Genomic DNA, 15,190 nt, shown 5'->3' with positions numbered 1-15,190 from the left:
TGTAGTCCTTCCTGGAATAATATCCCATTAGGTAAATAAATCCCCGACCTTCCTGGAATAATATTCCATTAGATAAATAAATCCCCGACCTTCCAGGAACATTATCATCATGGGTAATAAAAGTCTGAACCCATATAGTAATTAAGATCACAGGTCATAGGGAAACATGTTTTGTATAGTTTCCCTGTGTTAAAGATAAGAACCATGGGTCACAAGGAAATATGTGTTGTATATTTCCCTGTCGACTCATTAGTAAATAAGACGTAGTATTTAAGGAGGTGTAGAAACGGAGATCAGCAGTTCCTCGAGTACTACCAGAGCGTAAGCACTCTGGCCCTCGTGAATGAATAAAAAAGTATAAAACAAATATCGTTTCATTTGTTAACCCATTTGTCAACTGTTATTTGTTAACTGGCGCCCAACAAAGGATTTGAACCTATCCTATTCCTTGATTAATTTTTTCACGGCAAAGTTACAGCCGGTATAAGAGAGAGTGTATAGTACATGTAATAATCGCGTCGAGTTGCACGGTGTTATAGCAGTGATAAGTGGCATTCTGGCGAGCAATTAGAGACAGTTAAGTGTTAGTTATAGTTACCTGTGAAAATATGTCGATGTTAATCCTGTAAGTAATTTTTTTTTTTGTAAAACCTTGTAGCTAATATTATCTACTTTGCTCTTATTTCTCTATTCTCTTTTGAAATTTCGTAAACTTCGAAAAAATGTCACTGAGCGCAGATGCCATTACTGACCTTATAACCCGAATCACTACGGAGATTGTATCTAAAATGCAATTCGAAGTGCAAGGGCAAATCAATGCATTAGCCATTGAAAGTCAAAAGATTTCAGCGGAAGCAAATGCCGCTTTAGAAACGCGATTTCTTTATGCACTCCAATCGCAAAAAAATGAATTATCTTCCCAATTTCATTCTGCTATTCCTTCTAAAGAAGTAAAAAAGTACGAAGATGTACAAATTAATGACGCTATTCCATGTGAAATTTCGCTGGACGTTGTAAAAACCGTGCCAGAATTTTCAGGAATAACTGAGAAATACCCCTCTTGGCGACAATCGGCCAAAGCGGCTATTAAGCCTTATGAGAGATATGTTGGATCAAATCGATATTATCAGGCGATTGCAATTCTTCGTAATAAAATTACAGGAGCAGCCGACACTGTCTTGTCTTCCTTTGGCACTCCTTTGAATTTTGAAGCTATTCTAGTTAGACTTGACCATACGTATTGTGATAAAAGACCATTGCATCTCTTAGAGCAGGAACTTTCAACTCTTCGGCAGGGTAAATTATCTATAGTAAAGTATTACGATACCGTGGAAAAACAGCTCACTCTCATAACAAACAAAGCGTTAATGCAATATTCCGAGAACCAGGAAGCATTGCAATTGCTGAATGAAAAATACAGGAGCGACGCACTGCGTGTATTTGTATCTGGATTGAATCGCCCATTAAGCGATATACTGTTTTCCAGCAGACCCGTAGATCTTCCTAGTGCTTTAGCGTTGGCTCAAGAATTGGAAATGAACCAAGAAAGGTCAGCTTTTGCTAGCGCATTCGCTGAACGAAAAAGTTTCAATCCAATACCTCGCAAACATTTTCCACAGTATAAGGTAGAGTCCCAAACAAAGAAACAGATTTTACCTACTCCCGAGCCTATGGATATAGATCCATCATTTTCGAGATTCAATAATGTATCAAGTTCTAAAAGAACTCAGAACAGGTATTCGACGACTCACCGACCAAATGTTAATACAAGTGGACAAAATAGAGTGTTCCACCAAAACCAAGTGACAAATTTTTCCCGACAAGGCAAACCTAAGAATAAAGAATCCGGTAAAGACCATAAAAGATCACAACGTGCCAATTATATTAGTGCACAGAAATACGGATCAAAGTCAGCTCAGAATTATCCTAATGTTTCAGATGATGAACAACATTCAAATGTTACTGACCAACTTCATTTATTGAACACTAGCTCTCGACTACCTTTTATTGTGAAAACAGCAGCTAATGGAAAAAAGTTGAAGGTACTTATTGATACTGGAGCTGCAAAGAATTACATCAAAGAACTTTCATTTTTGAAATCTATTAGACCGATACAGAATCCATTTTATGTTTCATCAATTAATGGGTCAACCAAAATTTCAAAAAAATGCACCATTCACATTCTAGGACAGGAATCCGAATTTTTCATTCTACCGAACCTCGTTGACTTTGACGGAATATTGGGTTATGACTTCCTTAAGGAAATCAGCGCTACTGTTGATACAGGTTCAAGCTGCATCAGACACCAAAATGGCGTGGAACCTCTTTCCTTTATGGAGTGTGCTCAGGTAAATACCTTGAAGATGGATTATAGTAAAATTCCTGAAGAGGTTCGTTCGGAATTCAGATCAATCTTGAGATGTAATTCTAACGTTTTTGCTGATCCAAACGAAGCTCTACCATACAATACGGCAGTAGTGGCTACCATTAGAACTACGATTAGTGAACCCATTTATTGTCGAATATACCCATATCAAATGTCCGCAAAACAATTTGTTGAGAACGAAATTGACTCCATGTTACAAGCTGGTATCATACGCAAAAGCCGATCACCCTATAACAGCCCTGTATGGGTAGTGAATAAAAAAGGTCTCGACGAATCAGGAAATCAGAAACAACGGTTAGTTATCGACTTTCGTAAGCTGAACGATAAAACTATTTCCGATCGATACCCAATACCAGATATTTCAGTAATTCTAGCTAACCTTGGAAAGGCTAAATATTTCACTACTGTAGATTTGAAATCTGGATTTCATCAAATACTCTTAGCAGAGAAAGATCGTGAGAAAACAGCTTTTTCAGTCAACAATGGGAAGTATGAATTTTGCCGACTTCCATTTGGATTGAAAAATGCTCCTGCAATATTCCAAAGAGCAATTGATGATATATTACGTGGTGAAATAGGTGTACGTTGTCACGTTTATATCGATGATGTTATAATCTTCTCAGAAAATGCGGAAAAACACATTGAAGATATTGACATTATTTTAAAAAAATTGCTTAACGCTAATATCAAAATCGCAGTGGAAAAATCAACATTTTTTAAAAGCAGTATAGAGTTTCTTGGTTTCACAGTTTCTCAGGACGGATTGAAAACATCTGTTGATAAAGTTCAAGCAATTCTTAAGTATGAGGACCCAACCACTTTGCGTTCCTTAAGATCGTTTTTAGGCCTGTCCGGCTACTATAGACGATTTATAAAAAACTACGCTTCAATTGCCAAACCGTTAACGGAAATATTACGAGGCGATAATGGAAATATTGGCACCAACCAATCCAAAAATAGAAAAATAGCGTTGTCCTCAACGGCTAGAGAAGCTTTCAATAAATTAGAAAAAAATCCTGGTATCTGAAGATGTAACCCTCCTTTTCCCGGATTTTAGAAAGCCATTCGAACTGACTACTGACGCATCTTCAGTAGCTATAGGCGCAGTTCTTTCGCAGAACAGAAAACCAATTACTTTCATATCTCGCACCCTTAGTACTACTGAAGAAAATTATGCAACTAATGAACGGGAAATGTTAGCTATAGTATGGGCACTTCAAACGTTACGGAACTACTTATATGGCGTTAGTGATCTCACAATATTTACCGATCACCAACCGCTTACATTCTCCATTTCCGACCGTAATCCAAACACAAAACTTAAACGTTGGAGAAGTTTCATTGAGGAATTTTCACCAAAAATTTTTTACAAACCTGGCAATAGTAATGTCGTAGCAGACGCTCTATCTCGTCAGTACATTCAACATCTCAGCAACGATAATTCCACTGGAAGAACTTGCACAAACAGTGAAGTATCTTTTACTCAGTACATACGGACCGTGTAAAAACCGATAAATAGTTTCAGAAACCAAATATTTTTATCACTGGCAGAATCAACCGAAATAAAAACGACAGCACCGTTCGCCGGCTATCTCCGACACGATATTCAATTTAAGGATTTTCATTCATTATATATGGTTCTTAAAAATGTAATTAACTATCATATAATATTGTAAACGGAATTTATTGTCCGCTTGATGTGCTCGGAAAAATTCAAAACGAATTAGTGGAACTATTTCCATCAGTCCGATTTAGGCACACTACTAAATTCGTTATTGATCTTCTCAATAGTAACGATCAAGTGGAAACCATAGCTATAGAGCATGAAAGAGCACGCCGTTCAGCAAACGAGAACTACCAGCAAATTTTAGATAGCTATTTCTTTCCCAAGCTTAGGCAGAAAATTAAGGCTTTCGTGGGAAAATGTGCTATTTGTGCGCAAGGAAAGTATGCAAGACATCCGAAGAAAGAGATGTTGACTCCTACTCCAATCCCCAACTACCCTGGTGAGATCTTGCACGTGGATATTTTTAACACAAATGGTCTTTACTTTATCACATGTATCGACAAGTTCTCTAAGTTTGCCATTGTAGAACGTATATCCTCTCGATGCATAGTCGATACAAAGAATGTTCTACTCAAGATTATTGGATTTTTTAGGAAACCAAGAATACTGGTTACTGACAATGAACCTTCATTCTGTTCTCAAACTATCGAATCTCTGATTAAAAACAAGTTCAACTTATCTCACTATACCGTACCTGCAATGCATAGCGTAAGTAATGGTCAAATAGAGAGATTCCATTCAACACTTGCTGAAATTTCGAGAACTTTGAATATGGAGAACCACACCGATGACACTGAGGAAATAATATTAACAGCCGCCATCAAATATAATGGTTCAATTCACTCCGTAACTAAAAGAAGACCTGTAGACGTCTTATTTTCCCTACCTGAAAAGGAAATTAAGGAAGTAAGATATCTCCTCCAGAAAGCTCAAGAGAAACAATGTCAAATCCAGAATAAGAAACGGGTATCCCGTGAATTCCACGCCGGTCAAGAAATATTTGTTAGAATAGACAAACGGCGAGGAACAAAACTGACTAGGAGATACGTAAAGAAGATTGTTCAAGAAGATCTAGGGACAACTGTATTACTTGATGGCAAAAAGATTCACAAAGATCATATTCGATAAAAATCTTTTCGGATTACTAGTCTTCACCACAACCAACGCACGACTATTGGACTTCTCAACGGCTATGTATATACCTTTCCGGAAGGGTAACGTCGCGATTTACCAAGAATTTATTTATTTAATACACACCGTGAACCTAACCGAATTCGAAGTAATCGCAGAAAATATTCAGAACTTTGAAAAGCTATTTAAAGTTAAAGAAGAAAAAGCATCTCTTGAAGCTGATTTTAACGAAATTACTAAACTCCTTGCGATTCCACAAACAAAAAAGACCAATTGATTTCATAGGCTCTGCATTGAAATTTATTACTGGCACTCCTGATCATAGTGACTGGACAATACTTCAAGAAAAACAATCTAGATTGCTTATAGCGGAAATTCAACAAATTGAGACCAATACAGAACTCACTGCAAAAATTAACGAATTAACCACTCAAATTCATACGATTCAACGTAATTCCATTAGGGTGGAAAATTCTGCAAGATCCACCCTATTTCAACTAATCTCAATAAGAAATGAAGGAGCAATAGGTCTATTAGATAATGTCGTCTACTCGGTTACTTTTGCACGCTTAAACATTGTAAATCCTATTATTTTAGCAAATTATGAAATAAGAGATTTGATTAATTCAAACGTTACTATTAGTCTAAATGATTTAATGACAGCCTCACAAGTTAAAGTCTATTCCGACGAAAGCATATTAAAATATTTAATTAAAATTCCAAAAATTGAGGAAATCTGTCCATTAGTAAAAGTTTCTTCCGTAGTTCATAATAATACTATTCTAAATCTGCTTCATCAGAATATCTCTACGTGTGAGTCAGGAAACCAAGCATTAAGAAATTGCAAAGAAGCCTTAAGTTTATCTATCTGGCAGAAGTATCCCTTCGACCACTGTTTAGTGCAGATTTTCAGTAACGCCACAGCCACGTGCAACACCACGACAGCCCACCACATTTCACCAATTGTACAAATCGACGAGAATACAATACTCATCAACAATCATACCCCCAGTCCAATTCAACAACGACGAGAGAATGCAGCTCATCCTGAAAACCATCAATAGCAACTTGCAACAGATTCGGGACGAATCTGCTTAAGATGGGGAGTAGTCATAGTCGACGAAGCAGATGCCAACCATCTGCAATTCAATAGATAACAATGTCTGTAGTCCTTCCTGGAATAATATCCCATTAGGTAAATAAATCCCCGACCTTCCTGGAATAATATTCCATTAGATAAATAAATCCCCCACCTTCCAGGAACATTATCATCATGGGTAATAAAAGTCTGAACCCATATAGTAATTAAGATCACAGGTCATAGGGAAACATGTTTTGTATAGTTTCCCTGTGTTAAAGATAAGAACCATGGGTCACAAGGAAATATGTGTTGTATATTTCCCTGTCGACTCATTAGTAAATAAGACGTAGTATTTAAGGAGGTGTAGAAACGGAGATCAGCAGTTCCTCGAGTACTACCAGAGCGTAAGCACTCTGGCCCTCGTGAATGAATAAAAAAGTATAAAACAAATATCGTTTCATTTGTTAACCCATTTGTCAACTGTTATTTGTTAACTCATTAAGGAAGAAAGTGGGAGGGAAGAATGGGAGAGGTTGTTGGAAGGAATTGGAAGGCTAGGATGATTAGGCCAGTTGAGCATGGGGAGGTTGAAATCTCCACAAAGGAAGAAAGGGAGGGAAGGGAATCTGACGGTAAGGAGTTCAGACAAACTGTCAAACAGTTCTTCATAGAGGTGAGAAGGGCTAGCACAGAGGACATATACACAAGAAACAATGAACGGGAAGAAGTTGGGCGGGGAGACATGAAGAGCCACACAATCAAAAGGAAAGCCAGAGGAGGAGAAGACGAGTTCGGCGGGGAGTAAATCTTTTATAGCAATTAGGATCCCACCGCCGGTGGACTTACGAGAAGCATCCCGGTCCCTGTCACAGCGGAAAGTGGAGTACCCTTCGGGGAGCTCGGAGTATAATATGGCATCGTCTAGCCAGGTTTCAGAGATACAGATGGCATGGTGTTGCTGAGCCAGCGCGGATAAATTGAAGGCCCCCAGCATGGTTCTTAAACCCCTGACGTTCTGATAAAACAGACGGACAGTGAACATGAATTCAGTTATATAGCTCGGCGAAGCAGGTGGGTCGCCCTGAAATTTACCCGCGAATTGCGGCGCTTATATGGCTTGATGAATACACCTTCAGGCCAGAAAGAAGGGTTGCCGAGGACATCAACTTCGTGTGGATAAGTAACCTTGAAAGATGCAATCACCTGGTCGGTGTTGTTGTCTTTTGTGAGTTTAATGCAGGACAAACCAACTTTGCTCCTTATATACTCCAGAACATCGTCCGTAGAAGTTGTGAACGCTAGCCTGGAGATGAAGAGCTGTTTAGGTGGGGACGCCACCTTTAGCTTGGGGCCACTGGTATGGATGGATGAAGTGCCAGGATATATGGCGGTAGCGAGAAGCGGAGCTTCGTTGGCGACAGGAACGATGTCAAAAAGTGGGGCGGCTGTGTTTCGATTCGAAACTTGCTGAGGAGGCTGCGGATATTGTCCCGTCGTAGGCGCGATGGAGCGAGACAGGATCGGAGGTTCGGTCGACCGTAACTCGTCGCATGGGGGCCGCTGGATTAGGGGTGTAGAGCCAGTGGAAGCAACCCTGATGCAGGAGGGCATTGCAGGCGATTGAGAGGCCTGGTGCATAGACTCCTGAGATGATGTTGAGGCTACATTGTTATGCACAGTAGGAAGCGCCTTTTCGATAGTCACAGTCTCGTCTAACGGATTCCTGAGCCGTCGGGAACACGCAGATGACGACGTTGATCGTTGCATTTTTGGCACTGCACTAGTGTTGCGATTCACGTTTTCGGCGGAATTCAGTGATTGGGCTGAATCAGGGGGCTTGGTATGGTCGTCCTTGGCAGAAGGAGATGTAGACACAGCTGGATGTACAGTAGATACAATAGAAGCCGCCGATAGAGGGAATCCATTTGACTTCGGTACCAAAGCGGAAGTCTCAACGGCGCACTGAATGGCGGCCAAGGTCGAGGACTGTTTATTGAGCAACTGTATTGCATCAGACAGCGTGGAGCCATGGCAAGTGTTGCAGCGATAAGATATGTTTTTAGCGAACTTTGCTCGAATCGAATACTGCAGTGATACCTAGGCATTTGATGTGGTAAGATTTCCCGCAGTAACCGTCGCAATCGAGGAACTTAGAGCCAGTGACTAGTGTGTTTAGTGTTTCCAAAAGATCCAATGTCTTTGAATTTTACAATTAGTATTTTAACAGTTGATGCATTCTGACCATATTTTCTTTATGAAATTTTCATTATTTTTCAGATCTTTTTCTTCAGTCTTTGACCCGCTCACAAGCGGGGTCGACTCGTTTCATTATTTTTGAGATAATATTCAATAATAAAGACACGTTGTTCTATCGTGTAACGCAGCATTTTTACTAGTCTTCAAGTGTCAGCTGTCAAATTTTTTTTTAAGGTTGCTAGCGCTTAACTCCACAAAAGGCGGAAAATTCAAATAGCGACTCATATAGTTTTTTATGAATTCCATTCATGGATATAAAAGTTAACTTTTCATCTCAAATAAAACTCAATTTATTTGTTATAAATAAAATTGATATCGTTTAATTAATCTTTTTGCGATATAAGTTCCAATTTTTAATTTTTTTGATTTTTGCTTTGTAAAATTTTGGTCAATTTTTCAATAAAGAGTTTATATTTTAGTTTTTTTTTATAAATCACTAAATTTATGTTGTTTAAAGGCGTTTTATTTATATTTCTAACAATGAAAGTGTTTCTCTCGTTCCTTATCCCGAGAACATATCAAATTGAGTAGGCAGCTACGGTTGAATCACCTCAGTGCAAGCTTGCTAAGCAAGAAAGTTATGCAAGTAGGTACCCGTAATGAGTAATCCTTTTTCAACGCTTCAATATTTTCTAAAATAAATTTGTACATGCGATACTTGCAGTCGCTCACCTTGCCGAGGACCAGCAAGGCAACATTTGTATCAGTTTTTCTGCATAAGGATTTGTTCTTTGCTGTTGTTGGAAACACAAGATTAAGATAAAGATGCATCTCTTGCATTTTAGAATGGTAATAGGCGATGACTTAGTAGTTTATTCTGTTTATTTGCAGTCGCATGATAATAGTTGGCTGTTATCTGGTTGTAAGTATCGTGGATCGCGTCCTGCTATGAGTTACCAAAAAGGCACTTATGCGTTACATCGAGGGTGTAAAAAATTCCTAGCGAAAAAATAAGTGGTCCAGCGCTCCTCATGACTCCTCCTAATTAGAGCCTCCTCTAACGTTTGGTTGGTTACGGCTTACTGAAATGAGTATAAATAATAATCGATGTGCAATGAAAGTGGTAGGGTCGTGATATTTGTCCATTCCAATGTCGGTAGCACCACAAAAGGCTCCAAGTATTGAATTTTCGCTAATCGACTTTCTGCGCCCACTTCATGTCGTCAGCGCGCGGTTTGTATCCGGTCAGATACTCAATAACAATTTCCAGACTAGGCCAGAACCTGGAAGGGAAGCAGACACTGAATTTCGCATAAATTGTCCATTTAAGCGGCAAAAGGACGTCGCCGCGACTATGTGTAATTTTAAACTCTACTGACCTTATTTTCTCGAGGGGCCAATTCAGCCAGCCGGTAGTAATGCAGAAGTACGTCTCGTGGGGTGCAACATGGTGGATGCGATGATGTCGTCGCGGAAGGATGATATGGTTCTCCTGCAAGAATAGCACCCAGCGGGGTAGCGCCCAGTACGTATGAGACCACTTGTGAATCTGAAATGAGAGCGTTGCATCGAGTTTTCATTCAGTCTTTGAAATATTCACGAAAAAGGAAGAGTTTCCATTTTATAAGGAGTGCATACCACATGCGATATTTATGACACTTTTTAGATCGTCCGTCCGGCAAGAGGTTCTCTACTTTTCCGGAACATGATATCATTTATAGTCTCTTCATGCAAAATTTCGCTCTGCTCCTATTGCGAATAAATGGACATTCAAAATTCTATTTACACGATAGCCTTGCCCGGATAGTATGCGGAAACGAAGCGGAGACACTTGAATGGTGCTCCTTCTGCCTCAGGAAATTGAAAATTGTGAAGAAAGGACAACAAAGATCATGATTTTTTTATGTGATTCATGTGGTGAGTGGAAGGCATTGTATCTAGAGGAACTTCAAGCCCACGTACTATGAAACTAATTCCATCGTTGTTGAAATGGTCACTTCTGCTGTCGGCATAATTCCTTACAAACTCAGACGATAAGGAAGTGGGTGGTTGGATATTTACGATTTTTTGCTCTGCAAATTTTGTTGTGACGAAATATTGTATATTAGAAACATGGAATGTGTTTCTAGTCTGGTTATTCATTTCTGAATACACAGAGCAGACATTTCAACAACTTTAAGGAATGATACTCGTGGTATTTCCACTGTATGGTATCCTATACTAACCCCAATCTATTTTGCAGCATTGTAAAGCGGCGACTGCACTTATCAGTCATCGGATCAATAGCTGCAAGACATTTATATACCTCATACAAGAACCGTGGGTTGTTGGTGGGGCAGTCAGGGGCCTAAACTTCCAACATGCTGACCTATTGTATGCCAATAGAAGCGATCGACCCCGCACCTGCATGGTAGTCTCCAAAGACTTCCAGGCTAACCTGGTTAACGACCTATGTGATGGCGACACCACATCGGGTAAGCTAACCATAAAAAGTCAACAGGGAGATAAAGATCCCCTACGACGCAGAAGACGTTCCCAGTGGAACATTCATCAGAGCTATCCAATATGGCAAAAGTAGAGGCATGGGGGTAATAGCAGGATGTGATGTCAACGCTCACCACATATGCTGGGGAAGTTCGAACATCAATGCAAGAAGATCGAGACTACTGGAGTATCTAGTAAGAACCGATTTGCAGATCCTAAATGTGGGTAATGAACCCACTTTCTTCAACGTGGTCAGGCGAGAGGTCATCGACATCACGGTGCCATCTCCTGACATCGCGGCTCTGATCGAAGAGTATCAAACGATATCACACTCTCGGATCACAGACGCATTGATTTCGTTCTGGGCATGGATCCACCTCCATCCACTCCATTTCGGAATCCGAGGAAGACAGATTGAGTAATGTATCAAACAGAATTGAGCGCCCGAGTCACGATCCCTGGGAAGCGCATCAAATCCATTGCTGGAATTGAGAAGACAACCCAGATGATCACGACTAGCATGAGAGAAGCTTTCGAAGAAAGCTGTCCACTCAAGATGCCAAAGAAGGGTAAAACACCATGGTGGAACTCGGATTTGGCAAAGCAGAGGAGAACGACAAGGATGCTCCTTAATCGTGCTCTGAAGGGTGAATCAGGCACTAGCTGGAATCGCTATAAAGAGGCACAGAAGGCTCTAAAGATGAGCATAAGATCGGCTAAATGATCATCTTGGAGACGCTTTTGCGAAGAGATTAACTCTCTTGAGGCAACCTCAAAGCTGAAGCGGATTCTAGTCAAAGAACAGAATGGGAAGTACACAGAAAGCGATGAAGAAACGGCAAATCATTTGCTTGAAGTACACTTCCCAGGCAGCATCCAAAATCTAATCTCGGGGCCAACAGGTGCATACAGTCCTCAACCGAGAGACTGGAATCTGGCATGCAAAGTAGTATCACTGGAGCGAGTGTAATGGGCATTTAACTCGTTCCATAGATACAAGTCTGCAGGTCCGGATGGCATCATCCCTGCGCTAGTAATAGAAGGAATGGATGCCCTGGGTCTACACATTCGGAATTTATATCGTGCATGCCTTGCACACGCTTATATTCCAATTAAATGGCGGGATGTGAAGGTGTTGTTCATTCCAAAACCAGGTAAACCCACCTGCACAGACGCAAAAAACTTTCAACCGATCAGCCTAACGTTCTTTCTGCTAAAAGGACTAGAAAGACTAGTAGATCGGTTCATAAGGGATACACACATTCCTAAATGGTCACTTCACCATACGTAACACGCCTACCAGAAAGGCAAATCCACGGAGACAGCACTCCATGAACTTACGGCAAAAATTGAAAAGGCCATGTCCGAAAAAGAATACGCCTTAGGTGCATTCATGGACATCGAAGGTGCCTTCCAATTATGTCTCTCTCGCGGCAATTTGTGATGCGGCAAGACAGCATGGAATCGAACCGCTGCTAATCAGTTGGATCCTTCACACGCTAGAGTGGAGAAAAATCCACATATCGGTCGGCCAGAAATCTATTGAAGCAGGATATCTCAGGGGATGCCCACAGGGAGGGGTTCTCTCTCCACTGTTATGGCTCTTGGTGATGGATACCCTGCTGTGGCTCCTGGAGGACAAAAAAGTCTTCGCACAAGTATTTGCGGACGACCTAGCCGTAATAATTACCGGCAAGTTTGCGGACACAGTATGCGACCGCTTGAATTCAACTCTGTATGTAATCGACAGCTGGTGCCTCCGCAATGGACTCACGGTGAACGCTAGAAAGACTGGACTAGTTATGTTCACTAGGAACGTCAGGTGGGGCAGCTGTACGTTACCCACCTTAGCAGGGGCGGAAATCCAGCTGGTACAAACAGTCAAGTACTTAGAAGTACATTTGGACTCCAAGTTAACGTGGAAGCATCATATCCAGGAACAATATCAGAAATCCTGCAGATTGCTCTGGTGCTGTAGGAATGCGATAGGCAAGACCTGGGGACTTTCACCTAAACGGATACACTGGATGTATACATCCATAATAAAACCCACTTTGATGTATGCATGCATCGTCTCGTGGCCAAGACTGAACTTTGCTAACAGCAGGAAGCTGCTAACGCAGATTCAGAGACTTGGTTGCCTAAGTATTACTGGAGCAATGAGTACTACGCCGACTGCGGCACTTGAAGCCATCCTAAATTTACCCCCCATCCACTTGGAGGTGAAACGGAAAGCAGCCAACGACGCATATAGGCTCGATACCATTGAGGCGTGGAAAGGCGGCAAATCCAACGGGCATGCGCCTATTTGGAAATTCCTTGAAAAACATCCGGTAGCCCTGATGCCGACCGATCATATGGTTTCCAGATTCGTCTTTGAAAAGACATACACTGTCGTAATCACCGAAAGAGAAGAATGGTCGACAAGTGGCCATGAGTCTTTTCAGATTACAGACCTAATAATCTTCACAGATCGGGTGCAGGTGTGTTCTCGGAGAATCCGATTATAGAACTGGTCCGACCCCTCGGAAAAATGACGACCATATTCCAGGCAGAAATATATGCCATTTCATTGGCAGCAGAAGAATATCTGCGACAAAAATGGAGGGGTCGCACCATTCGAATCTGTTCCGACAGTCGGGCGGCATTAACAGCACTAAATGGCAACAACATATCAAGCCAGTTGGTGTGGAGTTGTCATCAGGTGCGGCTGAAACTTGGCTGACTGGACGAAACATTCCTGATGTGGGTGCCGGGACACTCTAACATCGCCGGTAATGAGGAGGCTGACAGACTGGCTCGCCGAGGGTCTGGATCTACAATGGTGGGGCCAGAACCAGCTCTTGGAATCCGACCATCTACTGTCAAGTCTACTCTGAAAGGTGAAATCGCAAGGATTCACGCAACCGAGTGGAGAAATTTGGACTCTTGCCGGCAAGCGAAAATCCTTGTGAAGGAGCCTAAGGCCACTAGAGCGGCATTTTTGTTGTCCCTTAAGAAGTGGGACATGAAAACCCTAGTAGGGCTTTTGACGGGACACTGCCCCTTAAACTACCATATGGAAAAGATTGGGTTAAGGGTTTCAGCTGTATGCAGCCAATATGAGGAGGAGGAGGAGACAGCCCTGCACTTTTTGTGCAGCTGCCCGGCATCCTCAGATCTCAGACGAAGACACCTTGGCAAGGTTTTCTTCAATGAAGATTCTGCACACTCTCTGTCTCTTGAGAATGTTCTCAGATTCGCTAAAGCCTACGAACATCGTAGGCGGGAAGCCATTGAATAGGCAACTTACGGGGATAGTACAATGGCCTGAGTGCTCGGAGCTGCGGCTCTCCCCAGTTAACTAAACTAACTAACTAACTCCAATCCATTAGATAAAAATTACAATGAAGATTCTTCCTTGACCTGCATACTATCATCCATTAGAGCAATTAACTTGTTTCATCCTCCACAGATAAACTCACTGATATCACCCCCGACGACGGTCATTTAAATAAAAAGGAATCCAGACAATTTATCACTCCCATTGAATTTTTCCTATTACATCACCAACTTACACACATATGTATGTATCTTTCATTCTTTTCGTTTTGATAGGAACGCTTGATGGGTACGTACATATATATTTAATTAACAAAACGATTTTTTTGCGTTTTTACTGTGAGGGTGTGTCTGTCGTTGGTTAGACATAAGCTTTTTTTGAGAATTGTACAAGGCCATGCTTTATATATTTAATTCAACGTAGGCGAACTTTAATTTGGTTTATTAGGTCAAACAATATTTTGTAGGAATGCGAATATTTAATCATTTTTTGAGTACGAAAGTGACGCTTCGTCTATAATTATGAATGGAAATGACAGAAGGATACATTTGAAAAATGGTTAGTTGCTTTAAGGATGGGGTTGCTCCTATTTATATATATGCGGCCATATATCCAGATATATGAGGTGTTACGTACGCAACAACTGTGGCCCCACGTTGGGCGCCAACTCTGTTATGATGAGAGTCCAGGGTTGCATCATCATGGAGCCAACGTGGTCAACAAGGCTGTCAACCAACCAAACTCCCCTGATAGATGAACACCGATTGCGCGAGATAATATGAGGAACCGGACGGTACGTGGTGGAGCTAGCCCGAATGCTACGAGTTCGGCGAGATGAGGGCCGAGGTTCTTGGTTCTCAGATATTATCTTCTTGTTAGGACACAGAGGTTTTATCTCACCTGCTGAACCAACACCAACTGCTCTAATACCAAATTCTATCTCCACCTGGGAGTTCTTTCTTAATGAAAAACTGCAGACGGGGAAGGGTGATGGCGAATCTTCAGCGCCAGAAACGGACAAAT

At 41.3% G+C, this 15,190-nt stretch overlaps 1 protein-coding gene across 1 annotated transcript in view; it reads right to left on the bottom strand.

Annotated features, from left to right (window-relative positions):
* Nucleotides 1-8,708: 8,708 nt before the first annotated feature.
* LOC119647404 (plasmanylethanolamine desaturase) overlaps nucleotides 8,709-15,190 on the bottom strand; it is a gene marked incomplete at its 5' end in the record, with an annotated part of 31,314 nt that continues 24,832 nt past the window's right edge. The window contains 2 exons of the mRNA XM_038048283.1: nucleotides 8,709-9,644; nucleotides 9,741-9,910. Of these exons, the coding sequence (XP_037904211.1) occupies nucleotides 9,554-9,644; nucleotides 9,741-9,910 (261 nt within the window). The remainder of the gene's footprint in view (nucleotides 9,645-9,740; nucleotides 9,911-15,190) is intronic.

Source organism: Hermetia illucens, chromosome 1 (assembly GCF_905115235.1).
Source record: "Hermetia illucens chromosome 1, iHerIll2.2.curated.20191125, whole genome shotgun sequence".
Classification (NCBI taxonomy): domain Eukaryota; kingdom Metazoa; phylum Arthropoda; class Insecta; order Diptera; family Stratiomyidae; genus Hermetia; species Hermetia illucens.
The sequence above is the reverse complement of the archived record's forward strand: the minus strand, read 5'-3'. Positions and strand labels throughout refer to the sequence as shown.